Source organism: Lipotes vexillifer, unplaced genomic scaffold (assembly GCF_000442215.2).
Source record: "Lipotes vexillifer unplaced genomic scaffold, Lipotes_vexillifer_v1.1 scaffold24, whole genome shotgun sequence".
In the NCBI taxonomy this organism is placed as follows: Eukaryota; Metazoa; Chordata; class Mammalia; order Artiodactyla; family Lipotidae; genus Lipotes; species Lipotes vexillifer.
In genome coordinates, this window is record NW_006782914.1 from 821495 (window position 1) to 848802 (window position 27308).

Below are 27308 nucleotides of genomic sequence, written 5' to 3' on the forward strand. Positions count from 1 at the left end.
TCTGCAATGAACATTTTGGTACATGACTCTTTTTGAATTATGGTTTTCTCAGGGTATATGCCCAGTAGTGGGATTGCTGGGGCATATGATAGTTCTATTTGTAGTTTTTTAAGGAACCTTCATACTGTTCTCCATAGTGGCTGAACCAGTTCACATTCCCACCAGCAGTGCAAGAGTGTTCCCTTTTCTCCACACCCTCTCCAGCATTTATTGTTTCTAGATTTTTTGATGATGGCCATTCTGACTGGTGTGAGATGATATCTCATTGTAGTTTTGATTTGCATTTCTCTAATGATTAATGATGTTGAGCATTCTTTCATGTGTTTGTTGGCAGTCTGTATATCTTCTTTGGAGAAATGTCTATTTAGGTCTTCTGCCCATTTTTGGATTGGGTTGTTTGTTTTTTTTGTTATTGAGCTGCATGAGCTTATAAATTTTGAAGATTAATCCTTTGTCAGTTGCTTCATTTGCAAATATTTTCTCCCATTCTGAGGGTTGACCTTTGGTCTTGTTTATGGTCTCCTTTGCTGTGCAAAAGCTTTGAAGTTTCATTAGGTCCCATTTATTTTTGTTTTTATTTCCATTTCTCTATGAGGTGGGTCAAAAAGGATCTTGCTGTGATTGATGTCATAGAGTGTTCTGCCTATGTTTTCCTTTTCCTCTAAGAGTTTGATAGTTTCTGGCCTTACATTTAGGTCTTTAATCCATTTTGAGCTTATTTTTGTGTATGGTGTTAGGGAGTGATCTAATCTCATACTTTTACATGTACCTGTCCAGTTTTCCCAGCACCACTTATTGAAGAGGCTGTCCTTTCTCCACTGTACATTCCTGCCTCCTTTATCAAAGATACGGTGACCATATGTGTATGGGTTTATCTCTGGGCTTTCTATCCTGTTCCATTGATCTATCTTTCTGTTTTTGTGCCAGTACCATACTGTCTTGATTACTGTAGCTTTGTAGTATAGTCTGAAGTCAGGGAGCCTGATTCCTCCAGCTCCATTTTTCGTTCTCAAGATTGCTTTGGCTATTCGGGGTCTTTTGTGTTTCCATACAAATTGTGAAATTTTTTGTTCTAGTTCTGTGAAAAATGCCAGTGGTAGTTTGATAGGGATTGCATTGAATCTATAGATTGCTTTGGGTAGTAGAGTCATTTTCACAATGTTGATTCTTCCAATCCAAGAACATGGTATATCTCTCCATCTGTTTGTATCATCTTTAATTTCTTTCATCAGTGTCTTATAATTTTCTGCATACAGGTCTTTTGTCTCCTTAGGTAGGTTTATTCCTAGATATTTTATTCTTTTTGTTGCAATGGTAAATGGGAGTGTTTTCTTGATTTCACTTTCAGATTTTTCATCATTAGTATATAGGAATGCCAGAGATTTCTGTGCATTAATTTTGTATCCTGCTACTTTACCAAATTCATTGATTAGCTCTAGTAGTTTTCTGGTAGCATCTTTAGGATTCTCTATGTATAGTATCATGTCATCTGCAAACAGTGACAGCTTTACTTCTTCTTTTCCGATTTGGATTCCTTTTATTTCCTTTTCTTCTCTGATTGCTGTGGCTAAAACTTCCAAAACTATGTTGAATAAGAGTGGTGAGAGTGGGCAACCTTGTCTTGTTCCTGACCTTAGTGGAAATGCTTTCAGTTTTTCGCCATTGAGGATGATGTTGGCTGTGGGCTTGTCATATACGGCCTTTATTATATTGAGGAAAGTTCCCTCTACACCTACTTTCTGCAGGGTTTTTATCATAAATGGGTGTTGAATTTTGTCAAAAGCTTTCTCTGCATCTATTGAGATGATCATATGGTTTTTCTCCTTCAATTTGTTAATATGGTTAATCACATTGATAGATTTGCGTATATTGAAGAATCCTTGCATTCCTGGAATAAACCCCACTTGATCATGGTGTATGATCCTTTTAATGTGCTGTTGGATTCTGTTTGCTAGTATTTTGTTGAGGATTTTTGCATCTATGTTCATCAGTGATATTGGCCTGTAGTTTTCTTTCTTTGTGACATCCTTGTCTGGTTTTGGTATCAAGGTGATGGTGGCCTCGTAGAATGAGTTTGGGAGTGTTCCTCCCTCTGCTATATTTTGGAAGAGTTTGAGAAGGATAGGTGTTAGCTCTTCTCTAAATGTTTGATAGAATTCGCCTGTGAAGCCATCTGGTCCTGGGCTTTTGTTTGTTGGAAGATTTTTAATCACAGTTTCAATTTCAGTGTTTGTGATTGGTCTGTTCATATTTTCTATTTCTTCCTGATTCAGTCTTGGCAGGTGGTGCATTTCTAAAAATTTGTCCATTTCTTCCAGACTGTCCATTTTTTTGGCATAGAGTTGCTTGTAGTAATCTCTCATGATCTTTTGTATTTCTGCAGTGTCAGTTGTTACTTCTCCTTTTTCATTTCTAATTCTATTGATTTGAGTCTTCTCCCTTTTTTTCTTGATGAGTCTGGCTAAGGGTTTATCAATTTTGTTTATCTTCTCAAAGAACCAGCTTTTAGTTTTATTGATCTTTGCTATCATTTCCTTCATTCCTTTTTCATTTATTTCTGATCTGATCTTTAAGATTTCTTTCCGTCTGCTAACTTTGGTTTTTTTTGTTTTTCTTTCTCTGATTGCTTTAGGTGCAAGGTTAGGTTGTTTATTCGAGATGTTTCCTGTTTCTTAAGGTAGGATTGTATTGCTATAAACTTCCCTCTTAGAACTGCTTTTGCTGCATCCCATAGGTTTTGTGTCATCATGTCTCCATTGTCATTTGTTTCTAGGTATTTTTAATTTCTCTTTGATTTTTTCAGTGATCACTTCGTTATTAAGTAGTGTATTGTTTAGCCTCCATGTGTTTGTATTTTTTACAGATCTTTTCCTGTAATTGATATCTAGTCTCATAGCGTTGTGGTCGGAAAAGATACTTGATACAATTTCAATTTTCTTAAATTTACCAAGGCTTGATTTGTGACCAAAGACATGATGTATCCTGGAAAATGTTCCATGAGCACTTGAGAAAAATGTGTATTCTGTTGTTTTTGGATGCAATGTCCTATAAATATCAATTAAGTCCATCTTGTTTAATGTATCATTTCAAGCTTGTGTTTCCTTATTTATTTTCATTTTGGATGATCTGTCCATTGGTGAAAGTGGGGTGTTAAAGTCCTCTACTATGAATGTGTTGCTTTCAATTTCCCCTTTTATGGCTGTTAGTATTTGACTTATGTATTGAGGTGCTCCTATGTTGGGTGCATAAATATTTACAATTGTTATACCTTCTTCTTGGATTGATCCCTTGATCATTATGTAGTGTCCTTCTTTGTCTCTTCTAATAGTCTTTAGTTTAAAGTCTGTTTTGTCTGATATGGGAATTGCTACTCCAGCTTTCTTTTGGTTTTCATTTGCATGGAATATCTTTTTCCATCCCCTTACTTTCAGTCTGTATGTGTCTCTAGGTCTGAAGTGGGTCTCTTGTAGACAGCATATATATGGGTCTTGTTGTTTTTTGTTTTTTTTTGTTTTGCTGTATGCAGGCCTCTCACTGCTGTGGCCTCTCACGTCGTGGAGCACAGGCTCCGGAAGGGCAGGCTCAGTGGCCTTGGCTCACGGGCCCAGCCACTCCATGGCATGTGGGATCTTCTCGGACTGGGGCACGAACCCGCGTCCCCTGCATTGGCAGGCGGACTCTCAACCACTGCGCCACCAGGGAAGCCCCTGGGTCTTGTTTTTGTATCCATTCAGCCAATCTGTGTCTTTTGGTGGGAGCATTTAGTCCACTTACATTTAAGGTAATTACTGGTATGTATGTTCCTGTTCCCATTTTCTTAATTGTTTTGGGTTCATTTTTGTAGGTCTTTTCCTTCTCTTATGTTTCTTGCCTAGAGAAGTTTCTTTAGCATTTGTTGTAAAGCTGGTTTGGTGGTGCTGAACTCTCTCAGCTTTTGTTTGTCTGTAAAGGTTTTAATTTCTCCCTCAAATCTGAATGAGATCCTTGCTGGGTAGAGTATTCTTGGTTGCAGGTTTTTCTCCTTCATCACTTTAAATATGTCCTGCCACTCCCTTCTGGCTTGCAGAGTTTCTGCTGAAATCAGCTGTTAACCTTATGGGGATTCCCATGTGTGTTTTTGTCGTTTTTCCCTTGCTGCTTTTAATGTTTTCTTTGTATTTAATTTTTGACAGTTTGATTAGTATGTGTCTTGGTGTATTTCTCCTTGGATTTATCCTGTATGGGACTCTCTGTGCTTCCTGGACTTGATTAACTATTTCCTTTCCCACATTAGGGAAGTTTTCAACTATAATCTCTTCAAATATTTTCTCAGTCCCTTTCTTTTTCTCTTCTTCTTCTGGAACCCCTATAATTCGAATGTTGGTGTGTTTAATGTTGTCCCAGAGGTCTCTGAGACTGTCCTCAGTTCTTTTCATTCTTTTTTCTTTATTCTGCTCTGCAGTAGTTATTTCCACTATTTTATCTTCCAGGTCACTTATCCGTTCTTCTGCCTCAGTTATTCTGCTATTGATCCCATCTAGAGTATTTTTAATTTCATTTATTGTGTTGTTCATCGTTGCTTGTTTCATCTTTAGTTCTTCTAGGTCCTTGTTAAATGTTTCTTGCATTTTGTCTATTCTATTTCCAAGATTATTTTCGATCATCTCTACTATCATTCTGAATTCTTTTTCAGGTAGACTGCCTATTTCCTCTTCATTTGTTAGGCCTGGTGGGTTTTTATTTTGCTCCTTCATCTGCTGTGTGTTTTTCTGTCTTCTCATTTCGCTTATCTTACTGTGTTTGGGGTCTCTGTTTTGCAGGCTGCAGGTTCGTAGTTCCCGCTGTTTTTGGTGTCTGTCCCCAGTGGCTAAGGTTGGTTCAGTGGGTTGTGTAGGCTTCCTTGTGGAGGGGACTAGTGCCTGTGTTCTGGTGGATGAGGCTGGATCTTGTCTTTCTGGTGGGCAGGTCCACGTCTGGTGGTGTGTTTTGGGGTGTGTGTGGACTTATTATGATTTTAGCCCGCCTCTCTGCTAATGGGTGGGGTTGTGTTCCTGTCTTGCTAGTTGTTTGGCATAGGTTGTCCAGCACTGTAGCTTGCTGGTCGTTGAGTGAAGGTGGGTGTTGGTGTTGAGATGGAGATCTTTGGGAGATTTTCACCGTTTGATATTATGTGGAGCTGGGAGGTCTCTGTGGACCAGTGTCCTGAAGTTGGCTCTCCCACCTCAGAGGCACAGCAGTGACTCCTGGCTGCAGCACCAAGAGCCTTTCATCCAGAGCCTTTCATCCACACGGCTCAGATTAAAAGGGAGAAAAAGTAGAATTAGTAGAAGAAAGAAAAGAAAGAAAGGAAGGAAGGAGGGAGGGAAGGAAGGAAAAAAGAAAGAAAGAAAGAAGATAAAGTAAAATAAAATAAAGTAAGATAAAATATAATAAAGTTATTAAAATGAAAAAATAATTATTAAGAAAAAAGAGAAAAAAATAAAGAAAAAAAATGGATGGATAGAACCCTAGGACAAATGGTGGAAGCAAAGCTGTACAGACAAAATCTCACACAGAAGCATACACATACACACTCACAAAAAGTGGAAAAGGGGAAAAAATCATAAATCTTGCTCTCAAAGTCCACCTCCTCAATTTGGGATGATTTGTTGTCTATTCATGTATTCCACAGATGCAGGGTACATCAAGTTGATTGTGGAGCTTTAATCCACTGCTTCTGAGGCTGCTGGGAGAGATTTCCCTTTCTCTTCTTTGTTCTCACAGCTCCCGGGTCTCTGCTTTGGATTTGGCCCCGCCTCTGCGTGTAGGTCTGTTCTTCGCTCAGACAGGACAGGGTTAAAGGAGCAGCTGCTTCGGGGACTCTGGCTCACTCAGCCCGGGGAGGGAGGGGCTCGGACTGCGGGGCAAGCCTGCGGCAGAGGCCGGCGTTACGTTGCACCAGACTGAGGCGCCGCCGTGCGTTCTCCCGGGGAAGTTGTCCCTGGATCCCGGGACCCTGGCAGTGGTGGGCTGCACAGGCTCCCCGGAAGGGGGATGTGGCTAGTTACCTGTGCTCGCACGTAGGCTTCTTGGTCGCGGAGGCAGCAGCAGCCTAAGCGTCTCGTGCCCATCTCTGGGGTCCGCGCTTTTAGCCGCGGCTCGCGCCCGTCTCTGGAGCTCCTTTAAGCAGTGCTCTTAATCCTCTCTCCTCGCGCACCAGGAAACAGAGGGAAGAAAATGTCTCTTGCCTCTTCGGCAGGTCCATACTTTTCCCTGGACTCCCTCCCGGCTAGCCGTGGTGCACTAACCCCCTGCAGGCTGTGTTCTAGCCGCCAACCCCAGTCCTCTCCCTGCGCTCCGACCAAAGCCCGAGCCTCAGCTCGCAGCCCCACCCGCCCCGGCGGGTGAGCAGAGAAGCCTCTTGGGCTGGTGAGTGCCGGTCAGCACCGATCCTCCATGCGGGAATCTCTCCGCTTTGCCCTCCACACCCCTGTTGCTGTGCTCTCCTCTGCAGCTCCGAAGCTTTCCCCCTCCGCCACCTGCAGTTTCTACCCGCGAAGGGGCTTCCTTGTGTGTGGAATCCTTTCCTCCTCCACACCTCCCTCCCACTGGTGCAGGTCCTGTCCCTATCCTTTTGTCTCTGTTTATTCTTTTTTCTTTTGCCCTACCCAGGTACGTGGGGAGTTTCTTGCCTTTTGGGAGGTCTGAGGTCTTCTGCCAGCGTTCAGTATGTGTTCTGTAGGAGTTGTTCCACGTGTAGATGTATTTCTGGTGTATCTGTGGGGAGGAAGATGATCTCCACATCTTACTCTTCCGCCATCTTCCCCTTGTCCTCTGGTCTTCCTTTCTGACCATGGTCAAACTTTCTGGCTCAACATCTGGAATTTTATTTCCAAAAAAAAAATTTTTATAATTTTAGGACACCAAGGAGGTGAGCTCTATGACAAAGTGAAATAGAAATACAATCTCATAGAACAGTATTTCCAGATTATGATGGAGTCATAGCATCTCCTAAAAATTAGGAATGTCTTAGAATCCTTCATACCATACTAGGGAATGCCTATATTTTGGATTCTTTCACTGCAGTACAAGTTATTGTAAAACAAAAATTGGTATTCACTAAATTTTTTGTTCCTCTTAATAGAGGTCTTGTATTTTTTTGATCTGTTTTGTCTATGTAATCCTGATTCCATTAATTTCTATATTAATGTCTCAATGCATTTGGAATCAAAACTAGACATTTTAAAAGTGATCAAATACATATGAGAAGTTCAACTCATAAAGTATTAAAAAACTGAGAACCACATTGGTGTTTTAATTTCTTGTTGAGTTAAAGTAGTGAAATATACAAAATAATTATTGCTTTTCAGTGAATATATAAATTATAGTGTGTGCCTTATTATATATTGGATTTTCTAATTTTGTTATTTAGAACCGACTTAAAGTCAGTGTAAAAGTAATTTATTCAGTATTTAATTTATTTATATCAGACTATATATCATGTTGAGTACGTAAAATTAAGTCAGCACAGTCTTATAAGAAATTATATTTTGGCATTTTATTTTTGATTGAGTGAAAACTAAGATTAAATGACTGAATTTTGCCTAATATCATAATTAATTTTTTACCTTTTTTAAGGAATTGGTCAAGGTGTTCCTGTGGTGGCACTTATATTTGAGGGTGGGCCAAACGTTATCCTCACAGTTTTAGAATACCTTCAGGAAAGTCCTCCTGTTCCAGTTGTCGTATGTGAAGGAACAGGCAGGGCTGCAGATCTACTAGCATATATTCATAAACAAACAGAAGAAGGAGGGTAAGTGTATGATTACAACATATTTTTAATAATTTTATGTAAAGAAGCTGTGGTTTTTAGAATATTAGATTCATTTCAGTGTTTTATCAATATGAAAATACCTTCTTAAGTCTTGAGGAAATAGCCTGTCTGATACATTATTGGAATGAATTAAAATATAAGTCTTTGGGGCTTCCCTGGTGGCGCAGTGGTTGAGAGTCCGCCTGCCGATGCAGGGGACGCGGGTTCGTGCCCCGGTCCAGGAAGATCCCACATGCCGCGGAGCGGCTGGGCCCGTGAGCCATGGCCGCTGAGCCTGCGTGTCCGGAGCTTGTGCTCCGCAACGGGAGAGGCCACAACAGTGAGAGGCCCGCGTACCGCAAACAAACAAACAAAAAACAAAACAAACAAACAAACAAAATATATAAGTCTTTGTAGTGGACAGTTTTCAAAGACGTGTTAAATAGAGGCACGTATCTTTTGACCCAGCAGTTCGATTTCTGATAATTGTTCGTACAAAAGTACTTGCACACATGTGAAATAACATATATAAAGTTACTCAATACAGTGTGGTTTGTAACAGTAAAAGATTGGAACAAAATAGAACATTTGTATCAAGGGGACTAGATAAATAACTTATGGTGCATCTGCACAACGGAGTAGTTTGTAGTTACATAAGTTATCTGTATACTAGATTTGGAAAGATTACCAAAATATATATGTAAAAAAAGGAAAATGTACAGTAACATGTATATTATGGCACCTTTTATGTAGGAAAAAAGACAAGGAGATAACTGTATGTATTGAAAGAGATCCTCAAACGTTATACAGAGTAATAGTGTTTCTTGAAAGCAGTTGAGATGGAATGGCCGCTGGAGGACAGTGGGAAAGACACTTTCACTATGAATTTTCACAGTTTTATATTTTATATTATAATCATATTTTTGAGCATATAAATATATTCCATATTGAGAAAAAGAAATAAAAATGCAAATGTGCTGATATTTAACACATTTTGTTAAAATACTGCTTTTTACACCATATTATCTTAAAATTATCTCTATACAATATCTTACATGATAAGATACTGTATAACTGATAACATTAACACATGCCTTATAAAAAAATTAGAAATAATTCAAAGAGAAAAATCACTCTATTCCATTTTCCACCCTTATGACTTATAGTAGGAGTCTAATGAAGGAGAAAATTTCACTCAGGGTCAAGTATTTAATATTAATACAGTATCTTTAAATGTCTTGCCTGGATCCACTAGGACTTGATATTAGATTCTGCAAATAATGGAATTTGAAATCAATGGATTGAGTTATGTTTCCTCTTACTTCAGGAATCTTCATGATGCAGCAGAGCCTGATATTATTTCAACCATCAAAAAAACATTTAACTTTGGCCAGAGTGAAGCAGTTCATTTATTTCAAACACTAATGGAATGTATGAAAAGAAAGGAGCTCGTAAGTAGATTTCACAGAATAAGCCTTTTTTTTTAATATAAATTTATTTTGGCAGCATTGGGTCTCTGTTGCTGTGTGCGGGCTTTCTCTAGCTGCAGCGAGCGGGGGCTACTCTTTGTTGTGGTGAGTGGGCTTCTCATTGCGGTGGCTTCTCTTGTTGCGGAGCACAGGCTCTAGGCACATGGGCTTCAGTAGCGAGAGGCCACAACAGTGAGAGGCCCGCGTACCGCAAACAAACAAACAAAAAACAAAACAAACAAACAAACAAAATATATAAGTCTTTGTAGTGGACAGTTTTCAAAGACGTGTTAAATAGAGGCACGTATCTTTTGACCCAGCAGTTCGATTTCTGATAATTGTTCGTACAAAAGTACTTGCACACATGTGAAATAACATATATAAAGTTACTCAATACAGTGTGGTTTGTAACAGTAAAAGATTGGAACAAAATAGAACATTTGTATCAAGGGGACTAGATAAATAACTTATGGTGCATCTGCACAACGGAGTAGTTTGTAGTTACATAAGTTATCTGTATACTAGATTTGGAAAGATTACCAAAATATATATGTAAAAAAAGGAAAATGTACAGTAACATGTATATTATGGCACCTTTTATGTAGGAAAAAAGACAAGGAGATAACTGTATGTATTGAAAGAGATCCTCAAACGTTATACAGAGTAATAGTGTTTCTTGAAAGCAGTTGAGATGGAATGGCCGCTGGAGGACAGTGGGAAAGACACTTTCACTATGAATTTTCACAGTTTTATATTTTATATTATAATCATATTTTTGAGCATATAAATATATTCCATATTGAGAAAAAGAAATAAAAATGCAAATGTGCTGATATTTAACACATTTTGTTAAAATACTGCTTTTTACACCATATTATCTTAAAATTATCTCTATACAATATCTTACATGATAAGATACTGTATAACTGATAACATTAACACATGCCTTATAAAAAAATTAGAAATAATTCAAAGAGAAAAATCACTCTATTCCATTTTCCACCCTTATGACTTATAGTAGGAGTCTAATGAAGGAGAAAATTTCACTCAGGGTCAAGTATTTAATATTAATACAGTATCTTTAAATGTCTTGCCTGGATCCACTAGGACTTGATATTAGATTCTGCAAATAATGGAATTTGAAATCAATGGATTGAGTTATGTTTCCTCTTACTTCAGGAATCTTCATGATGCAGCAGAGCCTGATATTATTTCAACCATCAAAAAAACATTTAACTTTGGCCAGAGTGAAGCAGTTCATTTATTTCAAACACTAATGGAATGTATGAAAAGAAAGGAGCTCGTAAGTAGATTTCACAGAATAAGCCTTTTTTTTTAATATAAATTTATTTTGGCAGCATTGGGTCTCTGTTGCTGTGTGCGGGCTTTCTCTAGCTGCAGCGAGCGGGGGCTACTCTTTGTTGTGGTGAGTGGGCTTCTCATTGCGGTGGCTTCTCTTGTTGCGGAGCACAGGCTCTAGGCACATGGGCTTCAGTAGCTCTGGCATGTGGGCTCAGTAGTTGTGGCACATGGGCCCTAGAGCACAAGCTCAGTAGTTGTGGCGCACAGGCTTAGTTGCTCTGCAGCATGTGGGATATTCCCGCACCAGGGCTTGAACCCGTGTCCCCCTGCATTGGTAGGTGGATTCTTAACCACTGTGCCACCAGGGAGGCCCAGAATAAGCCTTTTTGTTTCATTCAAAGTACATTCTAAATTGGATAAATGTTTTTTTATTTTATTTTATTTATTTATTTATTTATTTTTATTTTTTGCGGTACGCGGGCCTCCCACTGCCGCAGCCTCCCCCGTTGCGAAGCACAGGCTCCGGATGCGCAGGCTCAGCTGCCATGGCTCACGGGCCCAGCCGCTCCACGGCATGTGGGATCTTCCCAGACCGGGGCACGAACCCGTGTCCCTTCCATTGGCAGGCGGACTCTCAGCCACTGCGCCACCAGGGAAGCCCTGGATAAATGCTTTTTAATTAATTAATTAATTTTTGGCTGCTCCCCATGGCTTATGGTATCTTAGTTCCCTGACCAGGGATTGAACCCAGGCCCTCTGCAGTGAAAGCATGGAGTCCTAACCACTGGACCTCCAGAGAATTCCCAATTGGAGAAATACTTTTTTTTTTTTTTTTTGCGTTACGTGGGCCTCTCACTCTTGTGGCCTCTCCCGTTGCTGAGCACAGGCTCCGGACGCACAGGCTCAGCGGCCATGGCTCATGGGCCCAGCCGCTCCGCGGCATGTGGGATCTTCCCGGATGGGGGCATGAACCCGTGTCCCCTGCATCAGCAGGTGAACTCTCAACCACTGCGCCACCAGGGAAGCCCTGGAGAAATACTTTTTCAAAAACTTTGGATTTAAAATTTTAAAATCTTTTCTAACCATGTAAAGATGTCATTTATAATTTTGTTCAAGCTAAGAGAGAGCATAGAAGGATTATAGGTTTTTTTAAAAAATTTATTTAATTTATTTATTTATTTACTTCGGCTGTGTTGGGTCTTTGTTGCTGCGCGTGGTCTCTCTCTAGTTGCTGTGAGCGGGGGCTGCTCTTCGTTGCGGTGTGCGGGCTTCTCATTGTGGTGGCTTCTCTTGTTGTGGAGCAGGGGCTCTAGGCACACGGGCTTCCGTAGTTGTGGCATGTGGGCTCAGTAGTTGTGGCTCATGGGCTCTAGAGCACAGGCTCAATAGTTGTGGCGCATGGGCTTAGTTGCTCCACGGCATGTGGGATCCTCCCGGACCAGGGATCGAACCCGTGTCCCCTGCATTGACAGGTGGATTCTCAACCACTGCGCCACCAGGGAAGCCCCTAGAAAATAGTTTTTATATGGTGTGGAGACATGTATTACACTTCTATTTTTGGAAAAGTTTCATAACTAAGCCTCAGTAGATTATGTTCAGGATCAAGGAAAAACTCTAAAGAGTTATTATTGGCTTCTCTAAAATATATTTGGAGGAAAAAACCCTATTTTCCTCTGAGTGAGTGCTTAAATTAAAGATCAGTGCTGCTTCACTATTGATACTATGTGTAAAATAGATAACTAATGAGAACCTGCTGTATAGTATAGCACAGGGAGCTCTACTCAGTGCTCTGTGGTGACCTAAATGAGAAGGAAATCCCCAAAGAGAGGGGATGTATGTATACGGATAGCTGTTTCTCTTTGCTGTACAGTATAAACTAACACAATATTGTAAAGCAATTATACTCCAATAAAAAAAAGAGACCAGTGTTGCTTAATTTCAGTCATCTAGACATGGACTTAAGTTGACAGAGACAAAAAATTTTAACAGTTCTCTGAGTAGGTGGATGATAACATGGTTTGATCTGCTGTTTTCTTTGATGCATTTCATTTTTGTATACTGTGAAATGAAGTTAGTTGAAAAATTTGTATTGGGGTTATAACAATAGACTTTTATTTTATGAAAAGGTTATTAAATGAAAACCTCTCTCTAATGGTATTATGTTTCAAATAATTTTAAATAAATTGCCAGTAAAAGGATTCAACAAAACACTTCTCATTCAAGAACACATATATTTACTTGAACTGAGTAAGTGTCCACTCTGCAGAAGAAACAGCAGGGTTTACTCAGATTAGTAATCTATAGCCTTAGCTCATAAATTGCTTATTCTAGTAATGGACATAAAATATATAAAAAATTAATGTAATATGAGACCAAACATTTTGAATATACTTGAAAATTATTTATTTTATAATTTTTTTTCATTTATAATTTATCTATTTTTGGCTGCATTGGGTCTTCGTTGCTGCGCATGGGCTTTTTCTAGTTGCAGCGAGTGGGGGCTACTCTTCGTTGCAGTGTATGGGCTTCTCATTGCAGTGGCTTCTCTTGTTGCGGAGCACAGGCTCTAGGCGCGCAGGCTTCAGTAGTTGTGGCACGTGGGCTCAGTAATTGTGGCACAAGGGCTCTAGAGTGCAGGCTCAATAGTTGTGGCGCCCAGGCTTAGTTGCTCCGCGGCATGTGGGATCTTCCTGGACAAGGAATCAAACTCGTGTCCTCTGCATTGGCAGGTGGATTCTTAACCACTGTGCCACCTGGGAAGTCCCTACTTGAATTTTATTTGGTTAATGATACAAATTCTTTCATTTTCTGTGTTTTGATTGTAATGAAATTATTCCTGACCCAAAAAGACTATATCTGCCAAGTAGTTTGCAGTTACTTTGTGATTTATATGCCTTATGTCTTAGCTTATAAAATATAAAGGCATAATATTATGAATTGATCTTTAAATAGATTACTGTTTTCCACATTGGATCAGATGAACATCAAGATATAGATGTAGCAATACTTACTGCACTGCTTAAAGGTAAGACTTAAAATTTATTTGTTAGGTCTTTCATTTATAGTGTTTTTATATAAGTTAGGATTTTTTAATTTGACTAAATGTTTGAGAACTGAATTTTTCAATACCTTTTCTTTGAAAAAGACACAGTGTTCACTTTCTTTGACAAATTTGCTTTTGTTTTTAATCTTATAACTTTTAAAAAAGTTCATACCAGGATTTATGCCATTAGACCTATTTAATTATCCTGTTAAGAATGTGTCAAACATGTCACATTTTTAATTGGCTGAAAAATAGGTGTTTAAAAGTAATAGAGTATTAGTTAATAGAAATTAAGGATAGCATTCTTAAATGTGCTATTTTCATTAGGAAGGAAAATTTGGAAAGAAAACTAATGGTATCTTCTAGGACTAAGGGGTTAATGCATATGCAGTTGAATTGTTTTTCTCTCATTATCTTTCCAAAGACATCTAACTGATAAGACAAACAATACTATAGTGAAAAATCTTTTCAAAAATTAGAAATTAAAATGTTGTTCTGTCCGAGTACCTGAAAATCCAAGTGTGCAGTGAGGTGGCAGAAGCAGAGCAAGAGGGCACTATCTTATCATTCACAAGAATTTCCCAAATATTAGACTACAATGAATTGCCAATAGATCAGACATTTGAAAAATACTATAATAAAATATAACATATTTACATCATCTGAGAATAAGAGATCATAAGTAATAGGAAACCTAGAAACCATAAAGGGAAAGATCAATAAATGCGATTGCATAAAAATAAAAAATAAAAAGAGAGCACCTAATATTTGCTGTGTACTTTCTGTGTACTAGCTACTGTGCTTTAGTGGTTTATGTTGTTTACCCTTGTGACAGCCCTAAGAGGAAGATTTCCTATTATTTTCCTCATTTTATAGATGAGAAAACTAAGAATAGGAATGTGGAAGGATCACAAAAAGGTGTTGTAAATTAGTAATAAAAAGATGAATACCTCATGGAAAAATGAGTCAAAATTTAAGTAAAAGGATTTTAGCAGAATACAAATGCTTGGGGGAAATGTGGAAATGATGGAAAGATGTTATAATGTTTAAAAAAACATAAATTAAAAAAAAAAAAGCTTTTTATCCTCCTACTGGGTATTTGTATACTCCTGATGGATGGTATAACCTTTCTGGAATATATTTTGGCAGTGTATCAAAAGCTTTAAATTATATACCCTTCTACACAGCAATTTGGCTTCTACAGATTCATCCTGTTAAATATGTGCACAAAGATACACTCACCAGAAAATTCAAAATAATGTGAAATGTCCACTAGTTAGAATATTTGTTGAATAAATTTTAGTTCACTTTTAAAAGATATTTATATATATATAAGGTACATCTATGTGTGCTGTTATTGAAAACTAAATATGATACATAAAGCAGGCTGAGTATTTTGTATAGTATGACCTGCTTTTGCATAAACAATTAAAAGTATATGTATGAACTTATATATGCACAGAAAACACCTGTAAGGATATTTTTCATAATATTAACAGTCAATACTTTTGCTGTGATAGAAACAGATCATCTTTCTTTTCTGTTCATTCTTGTGCATTCTGAATTGTTTGCAATGGATGAGGCTGTGTCTTTCTATAGTTGGAAAATAAAAGTCCTCAACCCTGGGGTAACCTTATCTTTCTGAGGCAGGCTACCTCTGAATAGTGACTAACACCAGCTGTGTAAGTTAATTAAAGGGGGAGGAGGGGAATTCATAAGTGTTCATATTTTATGGAGATAAATTAATTGAACTTCTCGACTGTTTTCTTTATTCGATTAGGCACTAATGCATCTGCATTTGACCAGCTCATCCTTACATTGGCATGGGATAGAGTTGACATTGCCAAAAATCATGTATTTGTTTATGGACAGCAGTGGCTGGTATGTAAATAATCTATATAAACAGTGTAATTAAATTAAGCTTAGTTAATATCAAAGTATTTGCTGAAACTGTGACCTAACTTGACATTTACCTGTCAGTCAAAAGTGCAAACTTATTGTAGCCAAACATTTCTGCAACATTCAGATCCATTTAGGATTTAATAAGTTCTATTTGCCTCTTGATAAAAACTGTGTTTTTTATAGGGTATAGATCTTTAAAAATCCTGTAACTGAAAAAAGTTTTAGAAATAGTGCTCTTGGCATCTGTGTTTGTCAGGAATGTTGGCCTGTAATTATCTTTTCTTCTGGGGTCCATGTCTGGTTTTGGTATCAGAGTAATGCTGGACTCATAAAATGAGTTTGGAAGAGTTTGAGAAGGATTGGTATTAGTTCTTTGAATGTTTGGTTAAATTCACCAGTGAAGCTGTCTGGTCCTTACTAGTAATCAGACTGTTCAGAATTTCTATTTCATCATGATTTGGTCTTGATAGGTTGTATGTTTCTAGGAATTTATCTATTTCTTCTAGGCTGTCCAGTTTGTTGGCATGTAATTGTTCATATTAACCTCTTAATGATCCTTTGTATTTCTGTGGTATCAGTTGTAACATCTGTTTCATTTTTGATTTTATTTGAGTCCTCTCTTTTTTTTCTTCCTGAGTCTAGCTAAGGGTTTCTCAATTTTATTTTTTCAGAGAACTAGTTCTAGTTTCATTCTAGTTGTCTTTTCAATCTGTTTCATTTATATCTGTTCTAATTTTCATTACTTTCTTCCTTCTACTAACTTTGAGTATTATTTGTTCTTCTTTTTGTGGTTTCTTGAGATGTAAAGTTAGGTTATTTGAGACTTTTCTTTTCTTTTCTTTTCTTTTTTTTTTTTTTTGTGTTACGCGGGCCTCTCACGGTTGTGGCCTCTCCCGCTGCGGAGCAGAGGCTCCGGACGCGCAGGCTCAGCGGCCATGGCTCACGGGCCCAGCCGCTCCGCGCATGTGGGATCTTCCTGGACCGGGGCACAAACCCGTGTCCCCTGCATCGGCAGGTGGACTCTCAACCACTGCGCCACCAGGGAAGCCCGACTTTTCTTGTTTTTTGAGGTAGGCATTTATCGCTGTGAACTTCCCTGTTGGAACTGCTTTTGCTGCATCCCACAAATTTTGGTATGTTATATTTCCATTTTTGTTTCTCTCAAGGTACTTCTTATTTATTTATTTATTTGGCTGCGTTGGGTGTTTGTTGCTGTGCACGGGCTTTTCTCTGGTTGCGGCGAGCGGGGTCTACTCTGTTGCAGTGTGCGGGCTTCTCATTGCAGTGGCTTCTCTTGTTGCGGAGCACGGGCTCTAGGCACATGGGCTTAAGTAGTTGTGGCACGTGGGCTTAGTAGTTGTGGTCCATGGGCTTAGTGGCTCTGTGGCATGTGGGATCTTCCTGGGCCAGGGCTCGAACACATGTCCCCTGCATTGGCAGGCGGATTCTTAACAACTGTGCCACCAGGGAAGCCCTCTCAAGGTACTTCTTAATTTCTCTTTTGATTTCTTCTTTGACCCATTGGTTGTTGAGTAGTATGTTGTTTGATCTTCATGTATTTATGAATTTTCCAGTTTTCTTTGTGTAATTTCTGGTTTCATACCATTGTGGTCAGAAGAGATGCTTGATATGATTTCAGTCTTTTTAAATTTATTAAGACTTGTTTTGTGGTCTAACATGGTCTATCCTGCAAAATTTTCCATTTGCACTTGAGAAGAATGTGTATTCTCTTGCTTTTGGATGGAACGTTCTGTATATCTCTTAAGTCCATTGGTCTAATGTGTCATTTAAGGCTGTTTTCTTACTGGTTTTCTGTCTGGATGATCTATCCACTGATGTACGTGGGTATTAAAGTCCTCTATTATTTTGTATTGCTGTCTGTTTCTCCCTTTAAGACTTAATATTTGTTTTATGTATTTATATGCTCCTATGATGGTTACATAAATATTTACATATATTGTATCTTCTTGTTGAATTGACCCCTTTATCATTATGTACCATCCATCTTTGTTTCTTATTACAGTCTTTTTTTTAAAGTCTATTTTGTCTGATACAAGTAAGCTTTCTTTTGGTTTCCATTTGCATGGAATTCCTTTTCCATTTCTTCACTTTCAGTCTGTATGTGTGTCTTTACATCTAAAGTGAGTGTCTTATAGGCAGCGTATAGATAGGTCTTGTGTTTTTATCCATTCAGCTACTCTGTGTCTTTGAATTGTTGAACTTAGTCCATTTACATTTAAAATAATTATTATAAGTATGTACTTACTGATATTTTGTTAACTGTTTTCTGACTGTTTTTGTAGTTCCATTCTGTTCCTTTTTTCTCTCTCTCTTGCTCTCTTTTGTGATTTGATGACTTTAGTGATATGCTTATATTTTTTTCTCTTTGTCTTTTGTGTATTTGTCTTTTGTGTATGGGTTTTTGCTTTGTGTTTACTATGAGGGTTACATATAATAACTTATATCTATAATGTCTATTTTATGTTGATAACCACTTGTTTGATCCCATTCTAAATCTCAACATTTTTATATTCCCCTTTCCTCTTTTCTGTTTTTCATGTCACAGTTTACATCTTTTTACCTCGAGTATCCCTTAACTAATTATTGTAATCATGGCTATTTTTACTACTTTTGTCTTTCAACCTTTATTCTAACTTCATAAGTGATTAATCTACTATTTTTACTATATATTTACCTTTTCAGTGAGATTTCTTTCATGTGTTTTCTTGTTACTAATTACCACCCTTTCTTTTCAGCTTAAAAGAAGTTCCTTTAACATTTCTTGAAAGGCTGGTTTAGTGGTAATCAACCCCTTTAGCTTTTGCTAGTTTGGAAAAGTCTTTCTCTCTTTCAATTCAGAATAAGAATTTTTGCCAGGTAGAGTATTCTTGGTTGGAAGTTTTTTCTTTCTGTACTTTGAATATATCATGCCACTCCCTTCTGGCCTAAAAAGTTTCTGCTGAAAAATATGCTGATAGTCTTATGGAGGTTCCCTTGTATGTAACAAGTTGTTTTTCTCTTGCTGCTTTTAATATTCTTTCCTTGTCTTTAACTTTTGGCATTTCAATTATGTGTCTTGGTGTGGTTCACCTTACTTGAAACTCTCTGAGCTTCCTGTATCTGGATGTCTGTTTTCTTCCCCAGGTTAGGGAAGTTTCAGCCATTATTTCTTCAAATACAATTTCTGCCCCTTTGTCTTTCTCTTCTTCTGGGAACCCTAAAATGTATCAGTCCATTTGATGTTTGTCCCATAAGTCCCTTAAGCTAACTTCACTTTTTTAAAAGTTCTTTTTGCTACTCTGGGTGAATTACACTACCTTGTCTCCAAGTTGACAGATCCTTTCTTCTGATTCATCTAGTCTGCTCTTGAACCCTGTTAGTGTATTTTTCAGTTCAGTTTTTTATTCTTCAGCTCTGTGACTTCTATTTGGTACTTTCTTAGATTTTCCATCTCTTTGTTGAAGTTCTCACTGTGTTCATTCTTTTCCACAATTTGGTGAGCATCATTATAATAATTATTTTGAACTCTTTATCAGGTAAATTACTTATCTCCATTTCATTGAGGTTTTTCCCTGAGGTTTTATCTTGTTCTTTCATTTGGAACATATTTCTCAGTTTCTCCATTTTACTTGACTGTGTTTTGGTTTCTGTACAGTAGATGAAATAACCACCTCTTCCAGTCTTGAAGAAGTAGCCTTGTGTAGGCGATGAGCCTTGTCAATCACCCTTGACTCAGCTTTTTGTTCTCTCTCAAACCTTTCTGCTTGTTCAAGCAACGTATTGTATTTTTACTAGCTCCCAGTAGTTGAGAATGTTTAGTGTCCCTAAGGGGAGTATTTCAGCATCCAGATTCAGACTGACTGGAATCCATACCCTCAGACAACATCTTTTGAAAATCTTCAGAATATTTAGGAAACTGAATTCAACAATACTTTTAAAGGACCATATACGCGCAGGCTCAGCGGCCATGGCTCACGGGCCCAGCCGCTCCGCGCATGTGGGATCTTCCTGGACCGGGGCACAAACCCGTGTCCCCTGCATCGGCAGGTGGACTCTCAACCACTGCGCCACCAGGGAAGCCCGACTTTTCTTGTTTTTTGAGGTAGGCATTTATCGCTGTGAACTTCCCTGTTGGAACTGCTTTTGCTGCATCCCACAAATTTTGGTATGTTATATTTCCATTTTTGTTTCTCTCAAGGTACTTCTTATTTATTTATTTATTTGGCTGCGTTGGGTGTTTGTTGCTGTGCACGGGCTTTTCTCTGGTTGCGGCGAGCGGGGTCTACTCTGTTGCAGTGTGCGGGCTTCTCATTGCAGTGGCTTCTCTTGTTGCGGAGCACGGGCTCTAGGCACATGGGCTTAAGTAGTTGTGGCACGTGGGCTTAGTAGTTGTGGTCCATGGGCTTAGTGGCTCTGTGGCATGTGGGATCTTCCTGGGCCAGGGCTCGAACACATGTCCCCTGCATTGGCAGGCGGATTCTTAACAACTGTGCCACCAGGGAAGCCCTCTCAAGGTACTTCTTAATTTCTCTTTTGATTTCTTCTTTGACCCATTGGTTGTTGAGTAGTATGTTGTTTGATCTTCATGTATTTATGAATTTTCCAGTTTTCTTTGTGTAATTTCTGGTTTCATACCATTGTGGTCAGAAGAGATGCTTGATATGATTTCAGTCTTTTTAAATTTATTAAGACTTGTTTTGTGGTCTAACATGGTCTATCCTGCAAAATTTTCCATTTGCACTTGAGAAGAATGTGTATTCTCTTGCTTTTGGATGGAACGTTCTGTATATCTCTTAAGTCCATTGGTCTAATGTGTCATTTAAGGCTGTTTTCTTACTGGTTTTCTGTCTGGATGATCTATCCACTGATGTACGTGGGTATTAAAGTCCTCTATTATTTTGTATTGCTGTCTGTTTCTCCCTTTAAGACTTAATATTTGTTTTATGTATTTATATGCTCCTATGATGGTTACATAAATATTTACATATATTGTATCTTCTTGTTGAATTGACCCCTTTATCATTATGTACCATCCATCTTTGTTTCTTATTACAGTCTTTTTTTTAAAGTCTATTTTGTCTGATACAAGTAAGCTTTCTTTTGGTTTCCATTTGCATGGAATTCCTTTTCCATTTCTTCACTTTCAGTCTGTATGTGTGTCTTTACATCTAAAGTGAGTGTCTTATAGGCAGCGTATAGATAGGTCTTGTGTTTTTATCCATTCAGCTACTCTGTGTCTTTGAATTGTTGAACTTAGTCCATTTACATTTAAAATAATTATTATAAGTATGTACTTACTGATATTTTGTTAACTGTTTTCTGACTGTTTTTGTAGTTCCATTCTGTTCCTTTTTTCTCTCTCTCTTGCTCTCTTTTGTGATTTGATGACTTTAGTGATATGCTTATATTTTTTTCTCTTTGTCTTTTGTGTATTTGTCTTTTGTGTATGGGTTTTTGCTTTGTGTTTACTATGAGGGTTACATATAATAACTTATATCTATAATGTCTATTTTATGTTGATAACCACTTGTTTGATCCCATTCTAAATCTCAACATTTTTATATTCCCCTTTCCTCTTTTCTGTTTTTCATGTCACAGTTTACATCTTTTTACCTCGAGTATCCCTTAACTAATTATTGTAATCATGGCTATTTTTACTACTTTTGTCTTTCAACCTTTATTCTAACTTCATAAGTGATTAATCTACTATTTTTACTATATATTTACCTTTTCAGTGAGATTTCTTTCATGTGTTTTCTTGTTACTAATTACCACCCTTTCTTTTCAGCTTAAAAGAAGTTCCTTTAACATTTCTTGAAAGGCTGGTTTAGTGGTAATCAACCCCTTTAGCTTTTGCTAGTTTGGAAAAGTCTTTCTCTCTTTCAATTCAGAATAAGAATTTTTGCCAGGTAGAGTATTCTTGGTTGGAAGTTTTTTCTTTCTGTACTTTGAATATATCATGCCACTCCCTTCTGGCCTAAAAAGTTTCTGCTGAAAAATATGCTGATAGTCTTATGGAGGTTCCCTTGTATGTAACAAGTTGTTTTTCTCTTGCTGCTTTTAATATTCTTTCCTTGTCTTTAACTTTTGGCATTTCAATTATGTGTCTTGGTGTGGTTCACCTTACTTGAAACTCTCTGAGCTTCCTGTATCTGGATGTCTGTTTTCTTCCCCAGGTTAGGGAAGTTTCAGCCATTATTTCTTCAAATACAATTTCTGCCCCTTTGTCTTTCTCTTCTTCTGGGAACCCTAAAATGTATCAGTCCATTTGATGTTTGTCCCATAAGTCCCTTAAGCTAACTTCACTTTTTTAAAAGTTCTTTTTGCTACTCTGGGTGAATTACACTACCTTGTCTCCAAGTTGACAGATCCTTTCTTCTGATTCATCTAGTCTGCTCTTGAACCCTGTTAGTGTATTTTTCAGTTCAGTTTTTTATTCTTCAGCTCTGTGACTTCTATTTGGTACTTTCTTAGATTTTCCATCTCTTTGTTGAAGTTCTCACTGTGTTCATTCTTTTCCACAATTTGGTGAGCATCATTATAATAATTATTTTGAACTCTTTATCAGGTAAATTACTTATCTCCATTTCATTGAGGTTTTTCCCTGAGGTTTTATCTTGTTCTTTCATTTGGAACATATTTCTCAGTTTCTCCATTTTACTTGACTGTGTTTTGGTTTCTGTACAGTAGATGAAATAACCACCTCTTCCAGTCTTGAAGAAGTAGCCTTGTGTAGGCGATGAGCCTTGTCAATCACCCTTGACTCAGCTTTTTGTTCTCTCTCAAACCTTTCTGCTTGTTCAAGCAACGTATTGTATTTTTACTAGCTCCCAGTAGTTGAGAATGTTTAGTGTCCCTAAGGGGAGTATTTCAGCATCCAGATTCAGACTGACTGGAATCCATACCCTCAGACAACATCTTTTGAAAATCTTCAGAATATTTAGGAAACTGAATTCAACAATACTTTTAAAGGACCATATACCATAATCAAGTGGAATTATTCCGGGGATCTGCAAATCAGTCAACGTGTTATATCACACTAAGAAAAACGATGATAAAAATCATATAATCAACTCAGTGGATGCAGAAAAAGCATTTCACATGATTTTATATCCATTTATGATAAAGACTCTCAACAAAGCAGGTATAGAGGGAATGCACCTCAACATAATAAAGGCATATATGACATAATAAAGGCCTACAGCTAACAACATATTCAATGGTGAAGAGTTGAAAGCTTTTCCTCTAAGATCAGGAACAAGACAAGGATGCCCACTCTTTTTTTTTTTTTTTTTGGTATGCGGGCCTCTCACTGTTGTGGCCTGTCCCGTTGCGGAGCACAGGCTCCGGACGCGCAGGCTCAGCGGCCATGGCTCACGGGCCCAGCCGCTCCGCGGCATGTGGGATCTTCCCGGACCGGGGCACGAACCCGTGTCCCCTGCATCGGCAGGCGGACTCTCAACCACTGCACCACCAGGGAAGCCCTTGAATTTTTTTTTTTTTTTTTTTTGCGGTACGCGGGCCTCTCACTGTTGTGGCCTCTCCCGTTGCGGAGCACAGGCTCCGGACGCGCAGGCTCTGCGGCATTCCCAGACCAGGGCACGAACCCATGTCCCTTGCATCGGTAGGCAGACTCTCAACCACTGCGCCACCAGGGAAGCCCGTCAATTATTGATGTTGGGCAAATTGGACAGCCACATGCAGAAGACTGAAACTTGACCACTGTCTTATACCACACACAAAAATTAATTCAAAATGGATTAAAGACTTGAACATAAGACCTGAAACCATAAAACTTTTAAAAGAAAACATAGGTGATAAGATCCTTGACATAAGTTTTGGTGATGATTTTTTTAATTAACCAGAGTAATACAGGAATGTTATTGTTGGTAACTTAAAATCCATGGGGAACAGAAGAACACCCCTTACAAGTACAGGATAAGAAAAGAAAGGAGAGAAGACCAACTGAGCAATAGAGTAAATGTTGTTAATGTTACAATAAGTTAATAACAAATCAGATTTGTATGTGAAATGAGAAAGTAGGAGGTAATCTTAACTAAAATAGGAATAACATGCCATGATCAATTACAGGCTGTTAATATATGAGAAATTGAATAAGTATTACATTCTTATAAGTTAGTTGTGCCTTGTTTTTAAGTGCAATGCCAAAATATTTTCCTTGTTATGAAGTAGAACTGAGTGGTGGAAAAAAAATGACAGAAAACATATCTGCCGTCTGATCATCATCCATCATGCATAAGGCATGCATTTAGTCTGTATACTAAAAAGATTTTGGAGACCCTATCCTTTGCAAAGTAATGGAAATCAAGGGTAGATTGGGTAAAGAAATGGTACTAGAAACTGCTGTAGAGAAGTTGTATAGTTGTATGGTAAACTTTTGAAGACAATAAAGATTTAAAAACAACAGGTGAAAAAACTCAATGATTTTTTAAAATTTTATTTATTTAATTTATTTATTTTTGGCTGCGTTGGGTGTTTGTTACTGCACGTGGGCTTTCTCTAGTTGCGGGGAGTGGGGGCTACTCTTCGTTTGCCGTGTGCAGGCTTCTTATTGCGGTGGCTTCTCTTGTTGCAGAGCACGGGCTCTAGGCACGCGGGCTCAGTAGCTGTGGCTCATGGGCTCTAGAGTGCAGGCTCAGTAGTTGTGGCGCACAGGCTTAGTTGCTCCACGGCATGTGGGATCTTCCCAGACCAGGGCTTGAACCCGTGTCCCCTACATTGGCAGGCGGATTCTTAACCACTGCGCCACCAGGGAAGCTCAAACCCAGTGATTTTGGTATTGATTTTCACAAAGTTTTTTATCCTGTGTACCAAAATATTTAAAACTCTACAGAAGCAATGAGGTATTATTAAGATATTAATATATCAGTAATACTAAATATACTAATATTATTACATTAATAAGATGACTTTTATAATGCTTCTCAGTGAAATTTCTGTATTTGTGTCCTGATTTTAGAGTATTTGATTCAGTGTCTGTTGAAGTCTGTAAAAGTGTCTCCAAAAACTTACAGGGGAGCGCTACAAATGCTGACTGATACGCATGTTATATATATTAAACTGAAGTGCCGCATGTTGTATTGCTGTTAAGAGATATGATTTTTCTCTGACGGTGAATGGTTTCTGTTAAAGTTCTAAAGAAAATTAAGTACAATCTTTTCTGACTTATATAGTAGTTGTATTTTTGGAAAGTTTGTGACAGAATACTTTGTGTTTATATGTAAAGCAGAATTACTGGATTTTCATTTGTGGGAATCTGACAGGATAATAGAAGGTTGTATGAGATACAGGGCAATTCCTTTTTGAGTGACATTGTCTGTCATATTGCATGATTTCTGGTATCTTTTGACCATGTCCATTAAATGTAGTAGTTATTGAAATGATCCCTCTAAAAAACCTTTCTTAAACACTGAGAACCATTGCTCTAAGGTATTTTTCCCAAAATTTACTTGATGGTGGATTCTTTCTTGTTTCCCCCCCCCCATGTAACCCTTGCTGTCCTACAGAATGTTCTTTAGGGAATGCTACTCTAGTGAGGTCTTTTTATCTATTTCCTATATACCTTAAGTCCTAGCCTTTTATTACTTTGCATCTTTTTAATTTTGTTTTAAAACTGTTTAGGAACAAATATGTATAAATCCTAAGGACTTGCATGTAGAACTGTTTGTATAATTTTATTAATTTTGATACTGTTTTAGGTTGGATCCTTGGAACAAGCTATGCTTGATGCTCTTGTAATGGATAGAGTTGCATTTGTAAAACTTCTTATTGAAAATGGAGTAAGCATGCATAAATTCCTTACCATTCCTAGACTGGAAGAACTTTACAACACTGTAAGTGTATGTTAAAATTCTTTGTGGACTAAGTTTTATCATCTTTGGAAAGTGTCATTTTACCTGAGTATATTCATTCCTTTTGGTAAAACCTTTAATGTTTTGCTGGATTACATGGAAAATTACAGCCAGTCTTAGTATAGATTGTTTATATGACAGTCTGAAACCCTTTCCCTGTTTCTGGAGACCTTCTCTGTCACCATAGCCACATAGGAAAGAGATGTAGTTAGTGTTAACCCTTTCCTTCACCTCAACCCTTTTTAAAACTATAAGATCAAGTTCTTAATTATAGAGTCATTATATTTCTTCTTTTTCTTGGTGGTCATTTGTTACGCCAAATTTCTTTTGATTCCTTTGACCAATGGAGAAATTACACATTGCTTTTTCTTTTTTCCTTTTTGTTGTTTACATTCATGGTTTTGACCTTGTGGTGTCGTACTTTCAGCTTACGTACTGTTTTTCAATTTTTCTTTTAAAGAGCTCCTGAAAACTAATTATTCCTTTTACAAAGCCTTTCTCATTTTGTTTCAAATTTTATATCACTAACATTGGTGAGGGTAAATACGACTCTTCTTAATGGTTTTTCATTACTAATAGAAGTATACCTTGAAGAGTACTATGACCAAATTCTAGCTTTCTAACTTTGACTTCTCTGCAAAGCTGTTTCCTTTTATTTATCAGTTTCTACCTATTTATCTCTTTCTTTTCATTCCTAATGTCTTTGTACTACTCAATCATTTCCAGCCTATACTACTTCAGTAATCTAATTTCCTTGTCTATTTTCAAATCTTTGACCTAAATATTCTTATAGTGACATATTTTATCATATCTTTCCCCAGTTTAAAAACTTTTGATGGCTCCCCAATATGTATAGAATAATACTCAAACCCTTCGCTTGATTTTCAGAGCTCTTCAGCTTTTGAAATTTTGCCTCAGCTATTTCTCTCACTTGGCCTTTTAATTCCTATCTCCCACTTCCGCATAGTGGATATTTCAACTATGTCATCTACGTACTATTTCCCCAAAATATAAACTTTTTAAAAAAGCATTAGTTGTTTACACAGTGCTGGTATGTGTTTTTCTTCCAGCTACTACTACCCACTTACTGGATTTTATTCTTTGTTTGGAACCTAGTTAAAATGCCAAGGCAGTGCTACATTGAAGCCCAGTGGTGCAGTTTGTTAAGTACAGTTATGTCTTCCACTGTGGATTGTAAATTTCCTTTGAGTAGGGATTTGTTGGCGTTCTACTGTCTCTAGCAAATAGATGTAAAAATTAAAAGGATTATTCATTGTGCCGAAGTAAGGTTTATCCCTGAAATGTAAAGCAAATATAAAACACTAAAAATAAAAATTGATCCCATTAGCAAGGAAGGTAATTTTTTTAACTGTATAACTCAAAGTTATTAAGATAATAGTTAACATTCAGCATCAATTATTGATAAAATTTTTTAAAGTTTAAGGGATTATATATAACATGATAAAGCAGTGGTTCTCAAACTTTTGTTATCAAGATCCTATTACATAAAAATTATTGAGGACATCAAAGAGCTGTTCTAGAGAGGTTTTGCTTATGTGTGTTGATATGTACCATATTGGAATGTAACACCAAGAAATTTTAAAAATATTTATTAATTTGTACTTCAGTACAATTATATTTGTACTGAAGTACAAATTAATAAATATTTAAAAAATTTTTACATGTTAAATTACATGTTAACATATATAACATTTTTCAAGAAAACAAAAAAGAATTAGTGAGGAGAGTAGAATACTTTTATGGCTTACAAATCTCTTTAATGTCTGGTTTCATAGAAGGCAGCTGGATTCTCATGTTTGCTTTTGAATTTAATATCACACATCATGAATCCTCTGGAAAACTCCACTGAACACTGAGAGAATGAGAATGAATAAATGCAAATAACATTTTAACATTCTGAAAGCACTTTTGATCTCACGGGCCTCCTA

The 27308-nt window shown here is 37.5% G+C and overlaps 1 protein-coding gene across 1 annotated transcript in view; it reads left to right on the plus strand.

The window, feature by feature from the left end:
* The window catches only part of TRPM7 (transient receptor potential cation channel subfamily M member 7), a 125040-nt gene that overhangs the window by 39200 nt on the left and 58532 nt on the right, over positions 1-27308 (plus strand). The window contains exons 8-12 of the mRNA XM_007455525.1: positions 7597-7771; positions 9099-9222; positions 13495-13567; positions 15366-15466; positions 25207-25341. Of these exons, the coding sequence (XP_007455587.1) occupies positions 7597-7771; positions 9099-9222; positions 13495-13567; positions 15366-15466; positions 25207-25341 (608 nt within the window). The remainder of the gene's footprint in view (positions 1-7596; positions 7772-9098; positions 9223-13494; positions 13568-15365; positions 15467-25206; positions 25342-27308) is intronic.